The 21,948-nt window shown below is 41.1% G+C and overlaps 1 protein-coding gene and 1 long non-coding RNA gene across 2 annotated transcripts; both read right to left on the bottom strand.

Moving 5' to 3' along the window:
* Positions 1–1,546: 1,546 nt before the first annotated feature.
* Positions 1,547–2,872, bottom strand: LOC123440874. The gene is made up of 2 exons (XR_006630363.1): positions 2,562–2,872; positions 1,547–1,819 (listed from the first exon to the last, which is right to left on the bottom strand). It is a non-coding gene; the product is annotated as an uncharacterized LOC123440874 (long non-coding RNA).
* A 2,572-nt stretch (positions 2,873–5,444) lies between these two features.
* Positions 5,445–7,415, bottom strand: LOC123440873 (protein LTO1 homolog). The gene is made up of 3 exons (XM_045117418.1): positions 7,248–7,415; positions 6,933–7,003; positions 5,445–6,151 (listed from the first exon to the last, which is right to left on the bottom strand). The coding sequence occupies exon 3, from the start codon at positions 6,098–6,100 to the stop codon at positions 5,690–5,692; it is 411 nt and encodes a 136-aa protein (XP_044973353.1). The 5' UTR covers positions 6,101–6,151; positions 6,933–7,003; positions 7,248–7,415; the 3' UTR covers positions 5,445–5,689.
* Positions 7,416–21,948: the final 14,533 nt, after the last annotated feature.

Raw genomic sequence — 21,948 nt, 5'->3', positions numbered from 1 at the left:
CTATAAAAATAGAAATTGCAAGACTTTGCTGCTGCCTAGGAGTCGTGAACAAACATCCGATTTTCTCTTTTCTAATCCCAATCAACACAAGAAACCGGAGTGTGGGAAAGAGATATGTAAGAGGATGATTTTGACAGACGAATGCAAGATCTGACAATAGTATAAAAACTAGATGATTTGCGTTGAATAGGAGGTTAATGGGAATCTGAAAAATCGCAATACCTTCTTCCATTATCGTGTCCAACAAAAGAAATCGCAATTAGACGACACAGGCGGGGTGCCGTCGACCTTGGCATGGCTGATTTGTTGCCTGTTGGGAAAGAGAAGGAGTAGAAGCCGAGAAAACTTCGTCATGCGCGTGCGGGAAGCACGGAAGTAATCAATATTTTCCATACGATCCCACAATGGATGAGAAGTAATCGATCTGTAACAACCATTCCTTCTTTTTTTTTTTTGAGAAATTTATGGATCTGTTACAAGGGCTGTTATCCACCTATAGGAAACCAGTCCATCGGGGGCCCCTTGATACTCGGGGGCTCGGGGCGGCCGCCCCCTCTGCCCCCCCCCCCCCCCCCCCTCAGGGCCGGCCCTGGGTGGCTCCCTCGAACATCGACACTGCAGAGGGGGGCGGCGCTAAGGTGTCGAATGTCTTCATTACGGCGGTGACCACAACCATCAAAAACATGATAGCACCTGCTCCCCCTGTGCTTCATGTTATTTGTGGTAATAGTCCACGCATTTAATGGATGCATGTTGAACTGAGGGGAAGGACCGAGGGAGTCAGATTTGTTTATATTGTTTCTTTAAGCAGATATTTGCTTATATTGTTCCGTTGTCTCAGATGCACATTCCTTGCATTGTTACGTTCTCTCATATATACACATTTTTTGCTTGAGGTTCATGCTTCTACTTTTTTTTGCTGAGCCCGGTACCTTCTTGCTACAGAGGCACACACTGAGTGTGCTTCTTTCTACAGAGGCAGCTGGTACACATGGAGTTCAAAACACGGTCAGAGGAGGATATCAGCCGCATAATCCATACTGCCGTCTGAATTCCCTTGCCTAATCACAGTACTGCTGATTGACCTAGCTATTTTTCCCTTTTATTCTGGGTCTTCGTTTCATGGCAACCAGGTTTGCTTCGTAGTGAAGCTCGGTCGTTGTGCCAGTCTAGTTTAAGTGGTTTGATTTTGCATGAGTGCGCTATATATACTGTTTAGCTAGCACCTGACACCTGGGTACATTATTCAATTGCATGCAGCAATGGTCGGCTTAGTCTAAATGGCTGGTGTAATTAGCATTGTTGCATGGTCAAACTCACATATGTACACCCATGGATTGAGATATACAATCTCTTCCATGCACAAGCACAAGACAGATAATAGACTTCTCCAAAAAAGAAAAGGACAAGAGAGTAGACGATAATCACTACTTCCTCCGTCCCAAAATAAATGTCTTAAGCTTAGTACAATTTTATACAAAGTTAAGACAGTTATTTTGGGACGGAGGGAGTATATTTGTGTGCATAAGACAAACAATAGGCAAGATGGAAAAATAAGTAGCAGCATTACAAGCATATAATTATTCAGAATTGCTTAGCTCGGGCGGAGAACCGCGAATAACTTTTATATTGATATATGCAGCAACACGGCGGAAGAGCGCTCCGATCCCTTAGATAGGTATGCAGCAACACACCGGAAAATCGCCACCCCCACAGGTGTTAAAGAAGAAGCGCATGCCACTACCCTCGCAGATAGCTTTGCATCCAGCGTCAGCGACACATGGATGCAGCACCTCGCATACCACCTTTTTAGTAGATTCTGCAAAATATGATATATACACATTTATCAAACAATATGCGTTTTATATTTGGTTAATTGAGGTTTGCTTCTGTACAGCACCTAAGAAAAAGGTTACATACAAAGGTGGAGATAAAGAGTTATCCCTTAAAAAAAGTTGGGTATAGTCTTTTATGTCCAAATGAATTGTTTCGATGTTTGATTTATAGGCTGGTGCGGCAATAGACATGGGTCGCCTGCCGTTAGCGATCTGATTTGATATGAAAACTTTGATCTTTCAAGTCTCCTACCTGTACTATTCTAGGTTGTATAAAGCCCTTGGATTGAAAATTCACGCCCAAGTTCTGTTCTACCTACCGTACTAGGACTCAAAAAACTACAACACCTACCATCGAACATGATCAAAATTCAGGGCTATCTATAATCAAGAAGACTCCAATATTTATATGTGTAATCACCGTGTGGGCCTGATATACATCCTTCTTGTAGGAAATATTGGTAGGTCACGGAGTGGCGGGTGTCACAGAAAAGAGCCATTGTTGGTTCTAGTTTCTTTATCGCGGAGTAGGTGCCACGGTTATAGTCGCTTGATTGAGCCATCGGGAAGACAATGGTATGAATCTATTAAAAGTGAATGTACGATAATATCCTTTTTTAAGCAATTTTAACATCCGTGTAAAATTTTCAAAGGGGCTGTACAAAAGCATTAACAAGTTTAAGAATTTGGAAAATGCATATCAAAGTAAGGAGATGTCTTACGTACCAGTGCGAGCATGGCAACAAGGTAGGGTAAAACATATGGTAGCAATCACCACTAAAACAACAACCATTGGGCACACGATCATCGATTGTGTTGCAGTGCTCCTGTTGAGTGCCATGGAACAAAAAGATTACTTCTATTCTATTCCTCCTTCCTTCTTATGTTCGTCTGTGTTTGGTGCTGCCAGTAAACTCCTTCAGGTGCTGCTGCTTATATTAGAGAGGCCCAATAGCATCTTATGCAATGATCTCGCATCCAAGTATTTCTCCTAAATAATTATTGCCATATCATGCTGGTTCTACATAAATGACATATACTCTTTTACATAAATGGTATACATTTTATGTTATCTATATTTTGTACTAGTTTCTATATAGAGTCATAATCAAATATTAGGCAATGATCTTCCATTTATGTCTCATGCAATGGCATTGATATCACTACATATTGTTTGGTCAAATAAATGCCACATATCTTAGGTAATGATCTTGCATCAACGTATTTATTCTAAATTGTTTTTGCCACATCTTGTTGGTTCTACATAAATATTGTACATTCTTTTATGTAAAAAAATTTATTTAATATTTATTTAAATGTAGTGTAAGGTTTTATATAGACACAATCAAATATTAGCCGATGATCCTGCATTTATTTCGCTTAGTCGATGTTATTAATACCACAATGCTATCAAAAATAGCGTATATCTTTTTGCCAAATAAATTTCGCACATCTACTTTTGCTAGTAATTATGTACATGCAATGCGTGTTAATATTAGGAAAGATATTAATTGTATTAGACGTTAATATTATGCAAGATATAAATCACATGTTAATATTAGGTAGGATATAATTATTTGGTTAATGTTGACATTGATACTAGGCATGATTTTAATTAGTTAGTGGAGGGTGATAAACGTGTTTAGTGCTAAACATGTTTAACACTAAACACCCGAGCGTACCATCGGATATATGCGGTTGAACTGGTGAGATTTATTGGATCTCCATAGCTTGTTTTTTATATTGGTGTGTGCGCGCACGTGCTCGTGCATGTGTGTATTATTCTCTATATTTTATTATTTTATTGTTGCTAGTGTGGTAGCATAGAAAATAAACCTTAGAACTTGGTTTAATTTGCAATTATCCAAGAGGCAAATAAATCTTAGATACGTATCAAGAATTGATATCTCTCCTACATTAATGTTGACATGTATCTTTTCTATATTCCTTTTCAAAAATATATCTCTTTTCTATATTTTCTTTGCAATAATGCTAAAGATACGGACAACTTCTAACGAACTTGTACGGAATGGCAACGTGGCCTAATCTAATTGCCCCTCTGATTTCACTGGTGGGCACGTCCCCCTTAATCAAATTTTCAACCAGTCACTCCCAACGAGCATCTAAATCCTCCGTAGAACGTTCGTACATGTAGCATTACTCTTTTCTTTGTGTCATATTTCTGAAAACTATACCATCGAATTTGTATCTGAAATTGTTTCCATTGGTAGGATTTATAGCATACATCTCATATATCGTTGATCCTATTATAGTCAAAATAAATATCAAAATACGTATTAGGCCTTATAAACCCGAACAAGGGCATAGTATGGCATGTTGTTGTAAATATCAAGAACCCCAAAGTTAAATGTGTTTATTGCATATTGCATTTATATTCTCTTACACTTTAAGATAGCATAATGATATTGTAAGATTTTTTTTTTATCTTGTCTGTTCAGATAAATAAATTTCACTTATCATATTTGTTTAGATAAACAATTCCACGTATCATATCTTATATTTAGTGATTGGGGGCATCATACGAGGCACCACATTGATGCTAGACGTTAAGAAATGTTGTATCCTGATTATATCAATAACTTTTGGACATTTCCTGCAGAGGACAATTGGTGTTGCCTTTTTGGTGGTGGCAACCTCCACGAGGACTGACGAACCGAGAGACAACTTCATTATATGACAAGTGGGTCTAAGGGCATTTTAGAAAATCATGAACTCAATGGATGTCAGATTAGATGGTAATCTTTTAAAGTGGTATTTTTTATGACGTATATAACGGAACAATGGAGTGACTAGTGTGTTTTAACCCATAGCCAAACAATCTAGGAGCTCTTTTTGAGTCCCGATCTCGACAATCACCCGTCGACAGCCTGCTAGCACTAGCAGGTATTGCGATTGTGTTCGACTATACATGCAAAACCTAGCCTAGCCACCTATGTGCGTGTATGCTTGTTAACGTCGTGTTGAAAATTGCAAGGCATACCATTGTTAGAGGGTTTGTTAACCTCTCCCATCAAGGTTGAATAATAGATGTTTTCACCGAGTTTGCTTTCAATCCAAACAAGAAAAAAAAGGCAGTTAATTATTTTTCTAAGGTTCAACAACCACTTGTTTGGGTGAATAATACACACGTTTGAGTGGCACTGCAAAGCAAACAAATCGTGGGTGAGAATCATATTACAACACATGAAATCCCGAATAACACCGACGTCCAGTTAAATATTCACCCAGAAAAAAAGGTTGCCCAATATCCTGACATCATGTACAAATTAGAAACATCTTGTCAAGTAAGTATATACTTCCTCCGTTCCTAAATATAAGACCTTTTAGAAATTGCACTATGAACTACATACGGATATATGTAGTCATATTTTAGGGTGTAGATTCACTCATTTTGCTCCGTATCTAGTCCATAGTGTAATCTATAAAAGGCCTTATATTTAGGAACGGAGGGAGTAGCACCTAAAGTACTACTATGATATAAAAGGCAAGAAAAAACTGATCATTGCTATGTGTTCCGTACAGCAAAGCGTATCATCTCATCTTGAAAAGATAAGAGTAGAGTTTTTTTTTTTTTTTTGGAAAAGGAGGAACGAAACAACATGACTCCAATTTTTTCTCAAGTTGAAGACTTGAAGTGGTTGTTAGATACACTGCTTCAGGTATCCTCTGCTATCCCAGTGGCAGCACATTTCCTTGCAGCTCTTTAGCAGCAAACGTAAAACTGAACATCATAAGTCCAAATCAAAAGCAAACATATAGACACCAAATAACAGTTTCAAAGTGGTGCTGAGATTTGATAATCCATAAGAAGCTTATCAATAATGCTAAACAAGCTAAATGTCCTCAAAGTCTTGCTCAGATGATGTGGGACGACCTTCATACCCCAATTTTGCTCGTAAGCTTCCCATGATAACCCTGAATTTCAGCCTTATATCCTTCATCATGTCTTGAAGCTGATTATTCTCTGGATCAGACAAAGGATAGTTGCTTAGAAGTGCAGCTAATTGCTCCATGTGTTTCCTGACCCGAGCTGAGAATGCATCTTGATCAAGGCAAATTATTGACATCCACACATCCAAGCAGCCCTGATAGAATCCTAGCTCTTCACCTACCTGGAAACCCATCTTTAAACCGACCTGCCTTCCTTCTTCCTTCCCAGATACCAAGCCATCATCATAACCATCTTTGTAACCATCTTGATAATGTGTCTCGTCTAAGGCTACCATTGGTTCAAGAAAATCCATGGTAACATCCAACGATTATTCAGTTTGCAAAAATATGTAATTCCAAGAAACCTGCTCCATCATCAACAAAATAAAGGAAGTAACTACATGACACATGTTCAATGAAAACAAAACAAGCTCCTGACTGAAAGGAACATATAGCTCAAAGGAAACAAGAAATTAAGCTTTTTGCTCAAATAACCTAAATGATGTTGCACATCGAATATGAAGAAAATGCAAATGATTGATTGAAGATAGAACTTGTACGATATTCGAAAACATCACATATGAAAGGTGAAAGCGGCCCTAAATTCCACCACCCCCATTCTTCCTTCGCCCCGGGAGACAAAAGTAGAGGGATGTTATCCTTCCTCTCTTCAACCCTTTGCTAGCCAACCAGACATTATGAAATAGTATGACTTCGACACAAAGAGATATATTAAAATTTTGTTCTAAATAACCAAGGCTCTAAATTCTGCAGGGCATATGGTACCCTATACTCTGCCACCAATAAAAAATATGGAGTGGATGTATTCTTCCATGCCCAAAGTCCATACAATACACACAACTTGAAATAGCACACCCAAATATATGCTCATTGTCCATATATATACACACAATAAAAAGCATGGGCCGCTGTCCATGACACATAGAAATACTTCCTCGGTTCCTAATATAAGTCTTTTAAGAGATTCAACTACGGACTACATACGAAGCAAAATGAGTGAATCTACGCTCTATGTATGTAGTTCGTAGGGAGTATATGCTCTCGTGCTGACGATCAAATACATTCTCACCCTACAAGCAACGGAACCATAGAAGAACACGGCCAAAATCGGTTGCATGGCTATACCTTTGGATTTTTTATGAGTGGGGAAGAGACGGCCTTGCTGCTTCTATTCGCCGGCTCCGTAGTCCTCCGTGCTAACAGCAGAGAAAAGGAGAGATGCGTCAGATCTGGCATAAACAGGAGCAGAGAGAGATGTCGGATCGAGCCTCCCCGTGCTTGCTGCTGAGGAACGAGAAAGTGGGGAGCGGCCGCCGGCGCCTCCGTACGGCGCCGCCACAGCGCCCCCGTTCCCCGCCGCCGGCACAGCGGCCACGCCCACAGCAGCCGGCGGGAAGTAGAGTGGGGGGAAAGGGGGGAGAGGGGAGGGGATGCACCTACCTCGAGCGCCGCCGGCTTTGCTCAACCGCTCCGAGCCTCCAATCGGGAATCGCAGGCGGCGCCGCCGCCTTTGCTCAACCGCTCCGATCGGGAAACGCAGACGCCGCTGCTGCTTTTCCTCCGTGTTTCGTTTGGTGGCTGTCCACACGAGATGGAGAGGGATATCCAACTTTCTGTGTTCTTCCTTTTGTTAAAGAAAAACTTATCTTCTTTTATAAACTGAAATTATTTGATTCTTTTTTAACACAGATGCAGGCGCTCTTATAAATACGCATACACTCTCCTCTATGAAGGTATACACATACACACTAATCCTATGAGCATCTCCGAGAGACTGAACCGGCATATCATCTAGAGATGTATGAAGTCACCGTAGACGCTCATTGTCGACGGGAACATCTCCTCCCACTGAACGTGCATCGCCGGAAATCCTAAAATAAATCTAGAAAAAACTTCAAGCGTATTGCATAGAGCGCATTGCATAGATCGACGACATCGACAACATGCAACTTCAATTTCATCTTCTCTTGTTTAACTCTTTTTATTATTTTTTCAAATAATTGTTTTATTTCTTAACTAGATTTAACCTCTCGACAAGAGGGTCGGTTGAAATTTCCGGTTCACATGCCTCCTAGATAAAAATATCTATGTTAAGTTGGTCGACATAATTGTTATAAACACTAAATGGAACAAATAGTTATAAAAGATAATATACCACATCTGAATCATAGACCGAACGGGAGCCGACAGGGAAGGATAGCAAAACCATGGCACTATATAATAACAAACAATAATAAAATTACAAATCATAGAAGTCAGATTTTTTTCTCTAAAAAAAGATAATTAAGAACAAGAAACTCATCACGGTGGTGCCGGCGACGAGATCAGCACAGGCGATTGACAGGGGTGAGGATGACGGACACGGGGACGGGACGACACCCTACACGTGTGCAAACTAAAAAGTTAATTTGAGCTTGAATTGTGCATCTAAATCAAATAAACTTACACATACACTCCTCCACTAAAACCCACAAACCACACTACTTCTAGAGCATTTGAAATGAGCTAAACTAGTAGTGAGAGATGAGGATGAAGTTCCTAACCTTTTTAGAACACTTGGATAGTTGGTGAACCGCCAAACCTAGACAAATCTTGGGGGAAATGGAGCTTGGAGGTCGAGCTTGGAGAGGAGAGAAAACTTAAGCAGGGCTCGGACATTTCATCGAACACCTCATCTGCATAGGAGGTAAGAACATAGTAGCACACACCTCCCACATTCTGGCTGGCCAAAAAACAGAGGAGTGATCGGGTAGGGATGAGCATATATATAGGCATTATTTTAGTCCCGATTGGTGTCTAGAACCGGGACTGAAGATAGACTTTAGTCCCGGTTCCATACACGAACCAGGACTAAAGGGGTTGCGCCAAGAGCCAGGCCCTTTAGTCCCAGTTCGTGGCTGGAACCGGGACTAAAGGTCCCATACGAACCGGGACTGGTGCCCTCCGAGGCCCAGCCGGCGTCTTGGCCGCTCGAACCGGGACTGATGCATGCATTAGTTTCGGTTCGTAAGTCGACCGGAACTGCTGCTCTGATCAGGCAAAAAAAGCTTTATTTTCTACTAGTGTTATGTAACATGAGTTATGTTGGAAAGAGACTTCTGCAACAAGAGTCTTGTTGTAGAAAGTCTTTCCTTGTAAGGGGAAGATGAACACGACCATGGATGGGGAGCTGAGTGCGGCCATGGGCGAGGGAGGAGAGCACAGTTCCGGGCCATCGTTGAGCAAGATCATCGATTGTCGACGCAGTTTGCAACACCATTGTTGTTGCATATAGCCACAACACACGTCTTGGCTCGGCCGTCATGGCCAATGGCCATGGACATGCCCAAGCTCGGGACGGCCCCTTCCTACCTCGCATGTGCACCCCAGCCACAGTCGCTCCCTTGCAGCGTGTGCATGCCAAGAGCTCCACCCGGCCCTCGACCCTATTCACATTTTTGTTGCAATTAGATGGGCCGCAACACTGTGGCTTCTCTAACGATCTACGTGTGTAGCGTTGCCTCCCGCAGTGACAACCCCTCATGGTGATGGCACGCGCCGGCGAAGCAATCTAGTGGTGTGGCCTTCTGTGCATGGAGTTTAGAGAGAGAGGTCGCTCGATCTTATCCATGGATGGATCAGGTAGTAGAGAGAAGAAGACAGAGAGGGAGTGGTTGGCACGAGAAATCAGAGGAAGAAGGGGAAAGTGGTTTGATGTGGTGAGCGAGGCACATATTGACGAAGCACAACACCGGTTGCATGTGCAGCACCACTAGACTCAGACACCTGGCTACAGAAGAGCCCGTGACACCATCCAAGCCAATATTGAGCCTACACGGCATGTGGGGCAGCACGTTGAAGTTATGCATTGGCCATGCCCTTACAGATTAGATATGCATACGACATGCTTACATCACTACATAGATGCACTTAAACAACATCTACTGAGTATCGGGTTAGAGTTACAGAGTTTCAAGTTTGACGAAGTGACCACAATTGTCTCGCTATCGACAAAAATGTTGCCTCGCACTGAAATAATAATATGCATTAATGACACTTCAAAGCATGAAACTAGGGGTTGATCATAGTGGGTTATGATACAACCACCCTCCTATCATGGAACCACCAGTTAATCCTCGTGATGTCCACCTTTTAATGGGATTTGATGGGATACCACACGTTTGGAAGAGGAGATGGCAATCATGTTTTTTGAATATTGCCTTGATATGTTGGTTGATGATTGCCACAGATAATTGCTCAACGAGGGCAACTACCTTGCTTGTGCGCATGATTGTATCACCCACTAAAAATTCTCCAATACATCATCTCTGTTTTACCACTTCTCCCTCCTAACCTTATCCATCCTGATGTCGTGTTTCTCACCCTACTGGCGATAACAGTGGTGACTCCAACGTATAACACTCAATGGAAATACTAGATCAGTTCATCTCTCTCTCTCTCTCTCTCTCTCTCACACACACACACACATAGAGACACATACACACACACATACAAAAGAGATTTCCTCAAAATTCATCTAGACTATCCTCCATCCAGATTGATCATGGCCCAGAAATCTCTCTCCTTCTCTTATCATTAGTCGTAATGGCGAGAAGTGCTCCAACTAGGATACAACCTAAAGCGAATGGTGGCGGAGGGTTGGCTCCATGATGGCTCCTGCCCTATCCTATTGCCCTTCTATCGCCTAATAATAATGGCGTACCAACAACTAATTATGCGGCTCTACCCCAAGTCGATGAGCTCCCCATTAATACCTCTTTATTTGCCAAGTCCGCCATGTCCGACGCACTAATGGAAAACGGGTCTTTGGCCTGGACCCTTTAGTCCCGGCCTGCCTCTGGGCCGGGACTAAAGGCCCGACCACGTCGCCCCAATTCTCAATGCCTCCCTCGAGGCTTTAGTCCCGGCCCGTAAGGAGCCTTTAGTCCCGGTTCATGTCCCAAACCGGGACTAAAGGGCTACGCGGCAGGCAGTGGTGGTGGCAACCGTTCGTATCCCCCTTTAGTCCCGGTTGGTGGCTCAACCCGGGACTAAAGGACTAACACGTGGCCTGCCGTAGTGGTGGCGACGGTTGGTATACCTCTTTAGTCCCGGTTGGTGGCCCAACCCGGGACTAAAGGCCTAACACGTGGCATGCCGTAGTTGTGGCAACCGTTTGGTATACCTCTTCAGTCCCGGTTGGCGGCTCAATCCGGGACTAAAGACCCAAACGGTTTGCATCCCGCGTCGTTTCGGGCGATGAAAAGCACGAACCGAAGCGTACAATCGCCATTTCTCTATTCTTCTTCTCTCTCGCGTCGCCCTCTCTGTTCTTCTCCTGTCTTCTTCCCTTCTCTTCTTCCACCATGCCAACTAGCTTTCGTAAGGAGCTCGCACATGGCACGACGATGCTCGATGTCGTGTACACGAACCTGAGCAACGAGGTGTCGTTTTTTCTTCAACAGTTGAAGGAAAAATGGTTTGACCACGCAGCGGATCATGAGAAGTTCTTGGGGCTTGATCTGGAGTACACGGCCGATCAACGCGGTGTTGCCGTCATCCAACTATGCTTCGCACGCCATGTCTTGATCTTCCAATGGGCGAGGTAAGTTTTGAGGCTTTCTTTGATCCAAGATAATGACATTGTAAGTTTATTTGTTTCAATCATAGTTGGTTCCCTTCAAATAGTTGTAGTGAAACAATTTTGATTAGTTGAAGGGGAGCACAGTCTAATTGGAATAGTGTTTCATAATCTGAAAAATCGTATTAGAATCAACTAGTGTTTAATATGTTCCATTGGAATCATAGTTGGTTCCCTTCAAATAGTTGTAGTGAAACAATTTTGATTAGTTGAAGGGGAGCACAATCTCATTGGAATAGTGTTCCATAATCTGAAAAATCGTATTAGAATCAACTAGTGTTTAATATGTTCCATTGGAATCATAGTTGGTTCGCTTCAAATAGTTGTAGTGAAATAATTTTGATTAGTTGAAGGAAACACAATCTGATTGGAATAGTGTTCCATAATCTGAAAAATCTGATTGGTTCTATATGTTCCATTGAAATCATAGTTGTAGTGATACAATTTTATGCGGTGTTCTTTGATCCAAGGTTATGAAAATTGAATATAGCTAGTGATCTCTCTAGGTTCCATTGGATAGCAATATGATATGTCATAGTCATGAAAATTGCATATAGCTAGTGATCTCTCTAGGTCCCATTGGATAGCTATAGTGATCTCTCTAGGTTCCATTGCATATGTTCTATTTGAATCCTAAAGATAAGTTTCTATTTAGTTGTAGTGAAACATGTTTCCTTATTGCAGCAGTATGTAACATTTGTTCCATTTTAATTTGTTTCTGTTGCAGGAGTGACAAGCATTGTCTAGAACTCATGGACTTCCTTCGCAGCGGCATCACTTTTGCTTCCGTTGACATAAGGAACGACAAGCTGAAGATGAGGCACAGCTTCGGTATTGAGATACCAGCTGGTTGCCTCGTTGATCTCCAAACGATATTCAGGCTTCGACATGACAGGACTTTGATGGCTCATATGGCAGTTGCCTTGATCGATGAGTCATATGGTGATATGAAGACCAGTTTCCCAAAGTCTCAGCACAGACTTTGGGAGAAGGGCCCACTTGATGATATCAACATTGAGTATGCAGCAAAAGATGCATACGTTTCATACGAGTTGTACCGCAAGATTCGAGTCGTCAACTATGGCCAGCGTAACCTCGAGGAACGTGGACATTCTGATTTAGATGATTCAGACGAGTAGTGTTCTTAACGTCGAACACTTGTATATATATCTATGGTAGCTATTATTATGTACTGTTTGGACTAGTATCATGTACTTCTTGGACCAATTTATATATGTCTAGTTTCAGTTTGTGCCATTATTAGTTTCCAAATTTGAATGGTTTAGCCCTTTCTAACTTCATTTGCTACTTTTGAATGGTTTAGCCCTTTCTAACTTCATGGTATCATGCATTTCGACCACATATATATACAAAAAGTCTTCAGTTCAAATAAGTTCAAAAAATGAAATCCCTTTTGTAACAGATCTATTTTTGATTAAAACAATCATTTAAAAATGAAAGACCATTAGTCCCACATGGCGTGCAGCGGAACCACGTGGCGTGCAGCGGAACCACGTGGCGTGCCGCGGAACCACTTTTGTTGTGGGGGTCGCTTCTCCTTGTGCTAGATATTGGTTATGCACTAGGGGAAGTAGGAGTAGCGACCATCATCGACGGTTGAAAAATCAGGTGAGCTAGTGTCCACCATATATGAGAGAAGAAGAATGTCGTCTCTTATTGTGGGGGTCGCTTCTACTTCGAGAGAGATTGTCCATTTTGTGATGTGCCTTTGAATGGTGCATTTTGAACACACAAAAAGTATGGAGTTCAAATAAGTTCAAAAAAATGAAATCCATTTGTAAGAGATGAGTTCTCGTTCGAAACCCTGCTACTTCGAGAGAGATTGTCAGTTTTGTACATGAACTGCATCCAGTTTTTGTCGTAGCCCTCTCAACTTTTTAACACATGCTATGTGGGTGAAATGATGATAGCATGCCAACTTTCAACATTTTCAGAGTTCATTTGTAGTGCTTTTCAATTTCAAGGTCAACTAGCTCAAAAAAATAAGTAAATGCACGAAATATACCAAATGAAGTCAGAAATTGTTGAAATTTTGTGATGTGCCTTTGAATGGTGCATTTTGAACACACAAAAAGTAAGGAGTTCAAATAATTTAAAAAAAAATGAAATCCATTTGTAAGAGATGAGTTCTCGTTCGAAACTGTGCTACTTCCAAAGAGATTGTCAGTTTTGTACACGAACAGCATCCAGTTTTTGTCGTAGCTCTCTCAACTTTTTAACACATGCTATGTGGGTGAAATGATGATAGCATGCCAACTTTCAACATTTTTAGAGTTTATTTCTAGTGCTTTTCAATTTCAGGGTCAACTAGCTCAAAAAAAAAAGTAAATGCACGAAATATACCAAATGAAGTCAGAAATTGTCGAAATTTTGTGATGTGCCTTTCAATGGTGCATTTTGAACACACAAAAAGTATGGAGTTCAAATAAGTTAAAAAAAAGAAATCCATTTGTAAGAGATGAGTTCTCGTTCGAAACCCCGCTACTACGAGAGATAATAGTTTGGATAGTCAAAATTATTAATTATGAAAATAAAAAATAGTTTTGCATTATTTATTCAATTTGAAACACTTTTCATTATCATAGTTTTGTCAAATTCTCAAATATGGAAAAATAATTTTTAATAAACATAGTTTTTAATTGAAAATAACAAAATAGATAATAGTTCGGATAGTCAAAATTATTAATTATGAAAATAAAAAATAGTTTTGCATTATTTATTCAATTTGAAACACTTTTCATTATCATAGTTTTGTCAAATTCTCAAATACGCAAAAATAATTTTTAATAAACATAGTTTCTAATTGAAAATAACAAAATAGACAATAGTTTGGATAGTCAAAATTATTAATTATGAAAATAAAAAATAGTTTTGCATTATTTATTCAATTTGAAACACTTTTCATTATCATAGTTTTGTCAAATTCTCAAATATGCAAAAAGAATTTTTATTAAACATAGTTTTTAATTGAAAATAACAAAATAGATAATAGTTTGGATAGTCAAAATTATTAATTATGAAAATAAAAAATAGTTTTGCATTATTTATTCAATTTGAAACACTTTTCATTATCATAGTTTTGTCAAATTCTCAAATACGCAAAAAGAATTTTTAATAAACATAGTTTTTAATTGAAAATAACAAAATAGATAATAGTTTGGATAGTCAAAATTATTAATTATGAAAATAAAAAATATTTTTGCATTATTTATTCAATTTGAAACACTTTTCATTATCATAGTTTTGTCAAATTCTCAAATATGCAAAAAGAATTTTTATTAAACATAGTTTTAAATTGAAAATAACAAAATAGATAATGGTTTGGATAGTCAAAATTATTAATTATGAAAATAATAAATAGTTTTGCATTATTTATTCAATTTGAAACACTTTTCATTATCATAGTTTTGTCAAATTCTCAAATACGCAAAAAGAATTTTTAATAAACATAGTTTTTAATTGAAAATAACAAAATAGATAATAGTTTGGATAGTCAAAATTATTAATTATGAAAATAAAAAATATTTTTGCATTATTTATTCAATTTGAAACACTTTTCATTATCATAGTTTTGTCAAATTCTCAAATATGCAAAAAGAATTTTTATTAAACATAGTTTTAAATTGAAAATAACAAAATAGATAATGGTTTGGATAGTCAAAATTATTAATTATGAAAATAATAAATAGTTTTGCATTATTTATTCAATTTGAAACACTTTTCATTATCATAGTTTTGTCAAATTCTCAAATATGCAAAAAGAATTTTTAATAAACATAGTTTTTAATTGAAAATAACAAAATAGATAATAGTTTGGATAGTCAAAATTATTAATTATGAAAATAGAAAATATTTTTGCATTATTTATTCAATTTGAAACACTTTTCATTATCATAGTTTTGTCAAATTCTCAAATATGCAAAAATAATTCTCAAATTTCATTATCATAGAAAAAAATTGAAACTATATGAGAAATCATGGACAAAATTCAACCTGAATTCACTTTGAATTCAGATTGAATTTTCTCTACAATTTCGAATATAGTTTCAATTTTCAATAAGTTTAGGCCCGTAAGCCTGCTTTAGAGAGGAGCTCGATGGACAAGCTGCGACGGGGCTTATAAACAAGTGTTAGTCCCCTCGCTGGGCGAGGTGGGACTAAACTTATCGTGCAGCCGAGGAGGGGCTTTAGTCCCGGGTGGAGCCACGCCCCGGGACTAAAGACACCCTTTAGTCCCGGCTGGAGCCACGTACCGGGACTAAAGACCCCCTGCTTCCCGCCTCTTGGTCTGCCCGAAAAGAGGCCTTTAGTCACGGGTCGTGGCTCCACCCGGGACTAAAGGGGGTCTTTAATCCCGGCCCGAGCCACGCACCGGGACTATAGATCCACCTATATAAGCGGGACTTCGAAAATTTCCAACCCAATTCGTCCATTTCTCTTCTTCTTCCTCTCGTTCTCCTGCCCGGCGCGGCACAGCGACGAACTAACCGACGCCGTCAGGCTGCCCGCCGTCCTCCTCGCCGCCGCCTGCCGTCGGCCGTCCTCCTCGCCGCCGCGCCGTCCTCCTCGCCGCGCGCCGTCGACACCTCCAGCCGGTAAGCCCCCCGCCCCCTCCTCCCCAACACTTCGGCCAGTATAGAAGAAAAGAAGAAAAAGGAGAAGAAAGGAAGAAAAAGGAGAAGAAAAGAAGAAAAAGGAGAAGAAAAGAAGAAAAAGAAAAAGATTTTTTTTGTCATTTAATTCCTATTGTTATTAGGTTTGTGCTAGATTATAGGGTTAGTAATATTTAGAATTAGGTTAGGGTTAGAAGAAGAAGAAATATGAACAAAAATAAGAAAATAAGATTAGGAAAAATGAAAATAAGAAGAGGAGGAGAAGAAAAGAAGAAAAAGTGTATATTGTATAGTGTATATGCTTAAGTGTATAGTGTATATAGTGTATAGTGTATAAGGAGAGGGGGAATTTTGCTATAGTGTATATAGTGTATAGTGTATAAGAAAAGAAGAAAAGAAGAGGAGGAGAAGAGAAGAAAAGAAGAGGAGGAGAAGAAAAATGAAAATAAGAAGAGGAGGAATTTTGCTATTGTATAGTGTATATGCTTAAGTGTTAATAGTGTTTCTTAAATTATTGCTTAATTTTGCTATTGTATATGCTTAAGTGTTAATAGTTTAATTTTCTATTGTATATGCTTAACTGTTAATAGTTTATTTTTAGCAAGAAAATTAATAGAACTAGTTTATCTTTTTAGTTCATTTTACGATGCCTATCCCGCATCCTCGTCGTCGACTCAGCGGAGGACACCTGCTTGATCAGAGGGGCCCTGTCCGGGATTGGGCTCCGCCCGGCTGGTATTGGGAGGTGCTACCTTCCGAGGGGCGTAGGTTGGTGAGGAGCCAGCCCGTCGTTGACTCGATCCTTGTTTGGTGGCGGTCGCGTGGGCCAGTGAGGGTGCCGAGGCTTCCGGACACCGCGGAGGTGGTACGTCACCGTGTCAGCGAGGAGGATGAGCACGTCCGTCGCTACATGGTTGCGTTGGAGGGCAGGTTCGAGCATACCTGGAAGGTTCTTTGGGGATCTCAGTGGAGCTATGATCCTGTGATGGTTCCTTCTCTTTGGGTGTCCACCGCCCGCGCCGATACCCGTCGGGCGCTACATTTCTAGATGTATTAGTGATGCTATATGTATGATAGTATTCGAGGAGTATTAGTGATAATATTCGACGATGTACGGACAAAAGTGATGATGTATTAGCTTATAATTGAATGCATGCTAATTTGAATACTACTTTATTTTACGATTTGGTTTTGCTTATTGAATGCTCAAATTGGAAAAGTACTCCTACTTTGAATACTATGCAGAAATCTAGGAGTCCCGGGTGGAGCCACGACCCGGGACTTAAGTTGTTTTGGAACGGAGTTCCTCATAGAATAATTCTTTTTTGGTACAAAGGTTAAGAGAATCCGTTTTTTGCAGAACTATGGATCCACACATCAGGAACCTCGAAAGGAAGAACTTCTCGAACATATAATCAAAGACGGCCCCGACGTTGAACCAGCTGAATCTCCGTCGTCATATCTAAACCAGGACGTTGGAATGGAGGTTGAGCGACACGAAGATGAAGCCGATGGGGCAGGAGATAGGTCCAATGACGGAGAAGGTGATAGCTCCACTGATGGAGAAGCCGGTGAAGAGGAGAAGTCCGGCGAGGTATACATATGAAGTTCGACAATCACTTGTAATATGTGAAAAATATTGGAGATAACTCTATATTGTATACATATACATTCATTTGACGAATGTTTCTCCCTCTTAGGCCTCCACATCGAGCAAAACTACGAAACGAGGCCCGACTAGAAAGTTGGATGCACGGACGCATTACACATTCGAGGTGATATTTCCTACGGGCGAACCCAAGCTTCCTAAGAATGCTGCTGACACATTCAAGAAGCAATGCGGAGTTCTCGTTAGGGATCACGTCCCGATCAGCGTTCGGGAGTGGAACAAGCGCAAAGGGGCAGCCGATAGTGACTATGTCGCCGAAAGGTACAAAGATAATCTTTGGAATGATCTCATGTCACATTTCAACCTGCCAGAATGTGAGAATGAAGACGCCGCAGACAAACTGAGGGCCAAAGTCAAGCAGTGGACTCTGAATAAGATGGCCGAACTGTTCCGTAGCTGGAAGAAGAAGATATGGAAAAACTATCTGAAGACATAAAAAGTGCCAGTATTCGAGGGGTATCTAGCCAAGCAGGCGAATCACTGGAAGGCATTTCAAGAGTACAAGGAGTCAGAAGATGCCCAGGCATTATCAGAAAAGAACAAGATAAATGCCGACAAGAAGAAATATCACCACAAGCTGGGGCCAGGGGGCTATGAGACTGCCATCCCAAAGTGGGATAAGTAAGAGCAAGATCTGATAGATAAAGGCATCGTACCTGAACCACTCTGTGATGAGTGGGAATTGAGAGCAAGAAATTGGTTCCTTGCGCATGGTGGGTCGTACGACGAAACAACAGGGGACCTCATCTGCAATGACGAGCTTAGGATAACCAGGGAGAATTGGAAAAGGATAGTGAAAGAAATTAAGGAGGGACAAAGAAAGTTCACTTCAGATAGAGATAAAGATTTGCTCACACTGGTCCTCGGCAATGACGAACATGGAGGACGAACGCGAGGCTTTGGTCCTTCTTACCCGTGGTGGCTTGGGTTTGCCAGAGACCAAGACACTTACAGAAGCCGAGAGAGAGCAAAGAAGCGGCAGCAGGATGATGAGAATGACAAGTTCAACCAGTTGCTTGCCAGGATTAACGAGCAACAGAAGCAAATTGATGAGCTTAGAGGAGTACCACGCCAGGAAGATCCTGCACTTGATATTACCGGCGCTCCATCTAAGCGGAAAAGCAGCGTGGCTGAATCTGAGGCCCCGCCCGACGATGAACGAAGAATGATAGAGGGCGGTCCCGGCTACCCCGTGGATGGTATCAAGGAGTCAACATCATGTGAACTCCATCAGAAATTCAAGAACATATCCATGAAGGTGGCCGTCGGACAAGCTTTACCTTCTGGCCCTGATGCACGCTGGCATGGCCGTGAGATTCCAGCTGCCTTTGCTAAAGTCGGGGTGGATGAAATCATGACGGGGTTTAATGATATGGAGCTCGACATAGCTGGACCCGAAGATGAGAGGACACTCGGAGAAGTACTGGGTGGAGTCATCCTATGGGACAAGAACTACATCAAGCTTCCAGGCTCGGCCCCAAGGACAACACCGCCTCCGAGTCGTCGCAGGTCACCTACACCTCCATTACCTCCAAGCCCTCCACATGACGTCGGCCAGCACAACACGAGTCCATCTCGATCACCGCCGCCGGACTTGGGTCGTCCGTCTCCGCCGCCGCCCACACATGATACTAAGCGGAAGCGTGCCAGCAAGAACGCTCCGTCGAAGATTTCTAAGCGACGGAGCTCCCCAAAGCGCAAACTGTCGCCCCTCCCAAAGGTACCTCATGCTAATCTTCCTATCAGACCTTATGATCGTACCCCCGAGGAAAACGCCAGGATAGCAAAGGAACAGCATGATGCGCAGATGAAAAGGAAGGAACCCGAGCCCCGCCCGGAATACACCGAGAAGCACATAACATGGGCAAAAGACTTCATAACCACTCCATCACAGTATGACTTACACTATAAGCCTGATGACTATACACGCACATTGCAGAAGGAAGTGAAAAAGAGCAGCTCACGTGCAAGTGCAAGTGGGAGCAAATCAAGTTCAACTACAAGCAAGAAAAAATCAGACGTTCCTCGGCTTGGACAACAGGCCAAACAGTCGATCCCACCCCTCAAGGTGTTAACCGAGAATGTTCCCCCTCCGGTGCAGGGGCAAGCTTTTGAAAGAGCAAAGGAGTTGGCGGATGAATGTGGTATCTCGGTTGAAGATTTGCTGGCTTCCCAAGACGACGGGATACCCAAGGCTGTGGTAGCCCCTAAGCCACAGTTTGTCATGGGAGAGCCTTTGGTCAGCAAAGATGATCTCCCAACAAATATGCGTTACTTGCATAAATGGTACTTAAGTGAATCAAAGAATGGGAGAACGATGATCGTGCTAAGTGTCCCACGGGAGTACTACGGCCGCTCCGAAGAAATCCATATCGACTTTGATGAACTCTTCCAGATGTACAATGGCGACACCCTTGACAAATCGCTTATGAGTTGCTATTGTCTATAAGTTTTTTAATTCGTTGTCTACATATAACTTGTTTAGTTATTTCAATTCATTGTCTATATATAACTTGTACTCTATTATGCAGAATGAAGATTCTGGAGTGTAAAAGTAAGAGCATCCTAAATATTGGGTTTATTGACCCAGATAAAATACATATAGCGACGCTAAGTGACAAACCCAAGGAGACGGAGGAAAACCTTCTAAGGTTTCTAACAGATCAAAATTTCTGTGACCACATACTGTTTCCATACAACTTCAGGTGAGGGTCTTTACTCTGTCGTGTCCATTCACTTATAAGTGTAATTGATAAGTTACTGACACACACACACACACACACACACACATACACACACACACACATATATATATATATATATATATATACATGTGCAGCTTTCATTGGATTCTGTTGGACATTCAAATTGATAAGGGAAGAGTTGATGCCTTCGACCCATTATCGAGACCCTTGGAACAGTTCCAAAGCCTGCAGGACATGCTCCAAGGGTAATTTTAATCATTCTTGCGCTCTATCGGTCTCTTTCGATGATTTTCTGATATATCAATTAATGAAAAACTTAGCAAATCATTATCCTTGTCGGGCAGGGTTTGGAAGCGGTTCAAGTGCGTGACTACAGGTAACTTTCCTGAGAAGCTGACCTTTAGAGCGGCTCAGGTAAGTAGTAGTATGATATACTTCTATTAATTTTCAATACATTTATGATGCTAGATTATTATTTTGATTATATATATTCTATTCTCGTAAAGTGCGACCAGCATCCACGGGGAACGCATCTATGCGGATACTATGTTTGCGAGACCATTCACACGTTTATCTCTGAGTTCAAGGATCACAGATTCGACGTAAGCAATGAACATTCACACCTCTATTTTTACCCGTCATTCTTTGTTATCATGATTGATATTCATATTCATCTCCTCTTCTTATATAGCACACGGCCATGAGGACGAAGGTCCTACCACAGCAACGCGCGATTGCTGTTGCAGAGGAGCTTGCGGGATTTCTGAGGACGGAAGCTATAGAAGACAAAGGACGATTTAGTGTAGCTAGGGGCCATTACTGATGTTCGTCCATGTAATCGAATAGACGGGCTCTAGTCCCGATAATTCAGATCTCCATATAATTGTATATATAAGATCGCTTGTAAGATAAGTTAATCTTATATATATATATATATATATATATATATATATATATATATATATATATATATATGCATAATTATTTCTATTTAAATTATATGAAAACTAATTCCCGAACACCAAACGAGGCATCACGTTAATCTCCGGAACACCTAAACCCTAAAACCCTAAAACCCCAAAATAATTTCATTCAAAAAAAACCCAAAAACCAGCAAAATCTGAAATTCTTTAGTCCCGGTCCGTGTAACGAACCGGGACTAAAGGGCCTGCCCCTGGGGCGCTACGAGGCGCCCACGTGGAGCACCTTTAGTCCCGACGTGTAACAGGGCCGGGACGAAAAGGTTAGGCCTTTAGTCCCGTCCCTTTAGTCCCGGTTGGTGAACCGGGACTAAAGCCCCTTACGGGCCGGGGCTATAGGCCCTGTCCCCACTAGTGATGGGCCCCACCAATTAGTATTGCCCTGAAAATGTGACCATGCCTCAATTAATGCCATGTGTGATGTCTGGACCTAGAAGTGGTATTGATTAGCAAAAAATATATGAGAAGTGATACTAATCTATTAACCTAGCCTCAAATTTGTGATGGTTTTATGCAACTAACTCCAACTCTTT

This window comes from Hordeum vulgare, chromosome 3H (assembly GCF_904849725.1).
Source record: "Hordeum vulgare subsp. vulgare chromosome 3H, MorexV3_pseudomolecules_assembly, whole genome shotgun sequence".
Lineage (NCBI taxonomy): Eukaryota > Viridiplantae > Streptophyta > Magnoliopsida > Poales > Poaceae > Hordeum > Hordeum vulgare.
This window is presented reverse-complemented; position numbering and strand designations above follow the sequence as displayed.

Bases quoted from the DNA above. Each gene is read 5' to 3' on its own strand.
- LOC123440873 (XM_045117418.1), bottom strand. From the start codon at position 6,100: ATGGATTTTCTTGAACCAATGGTAGCCTTAGACGAGACACATTATCAA.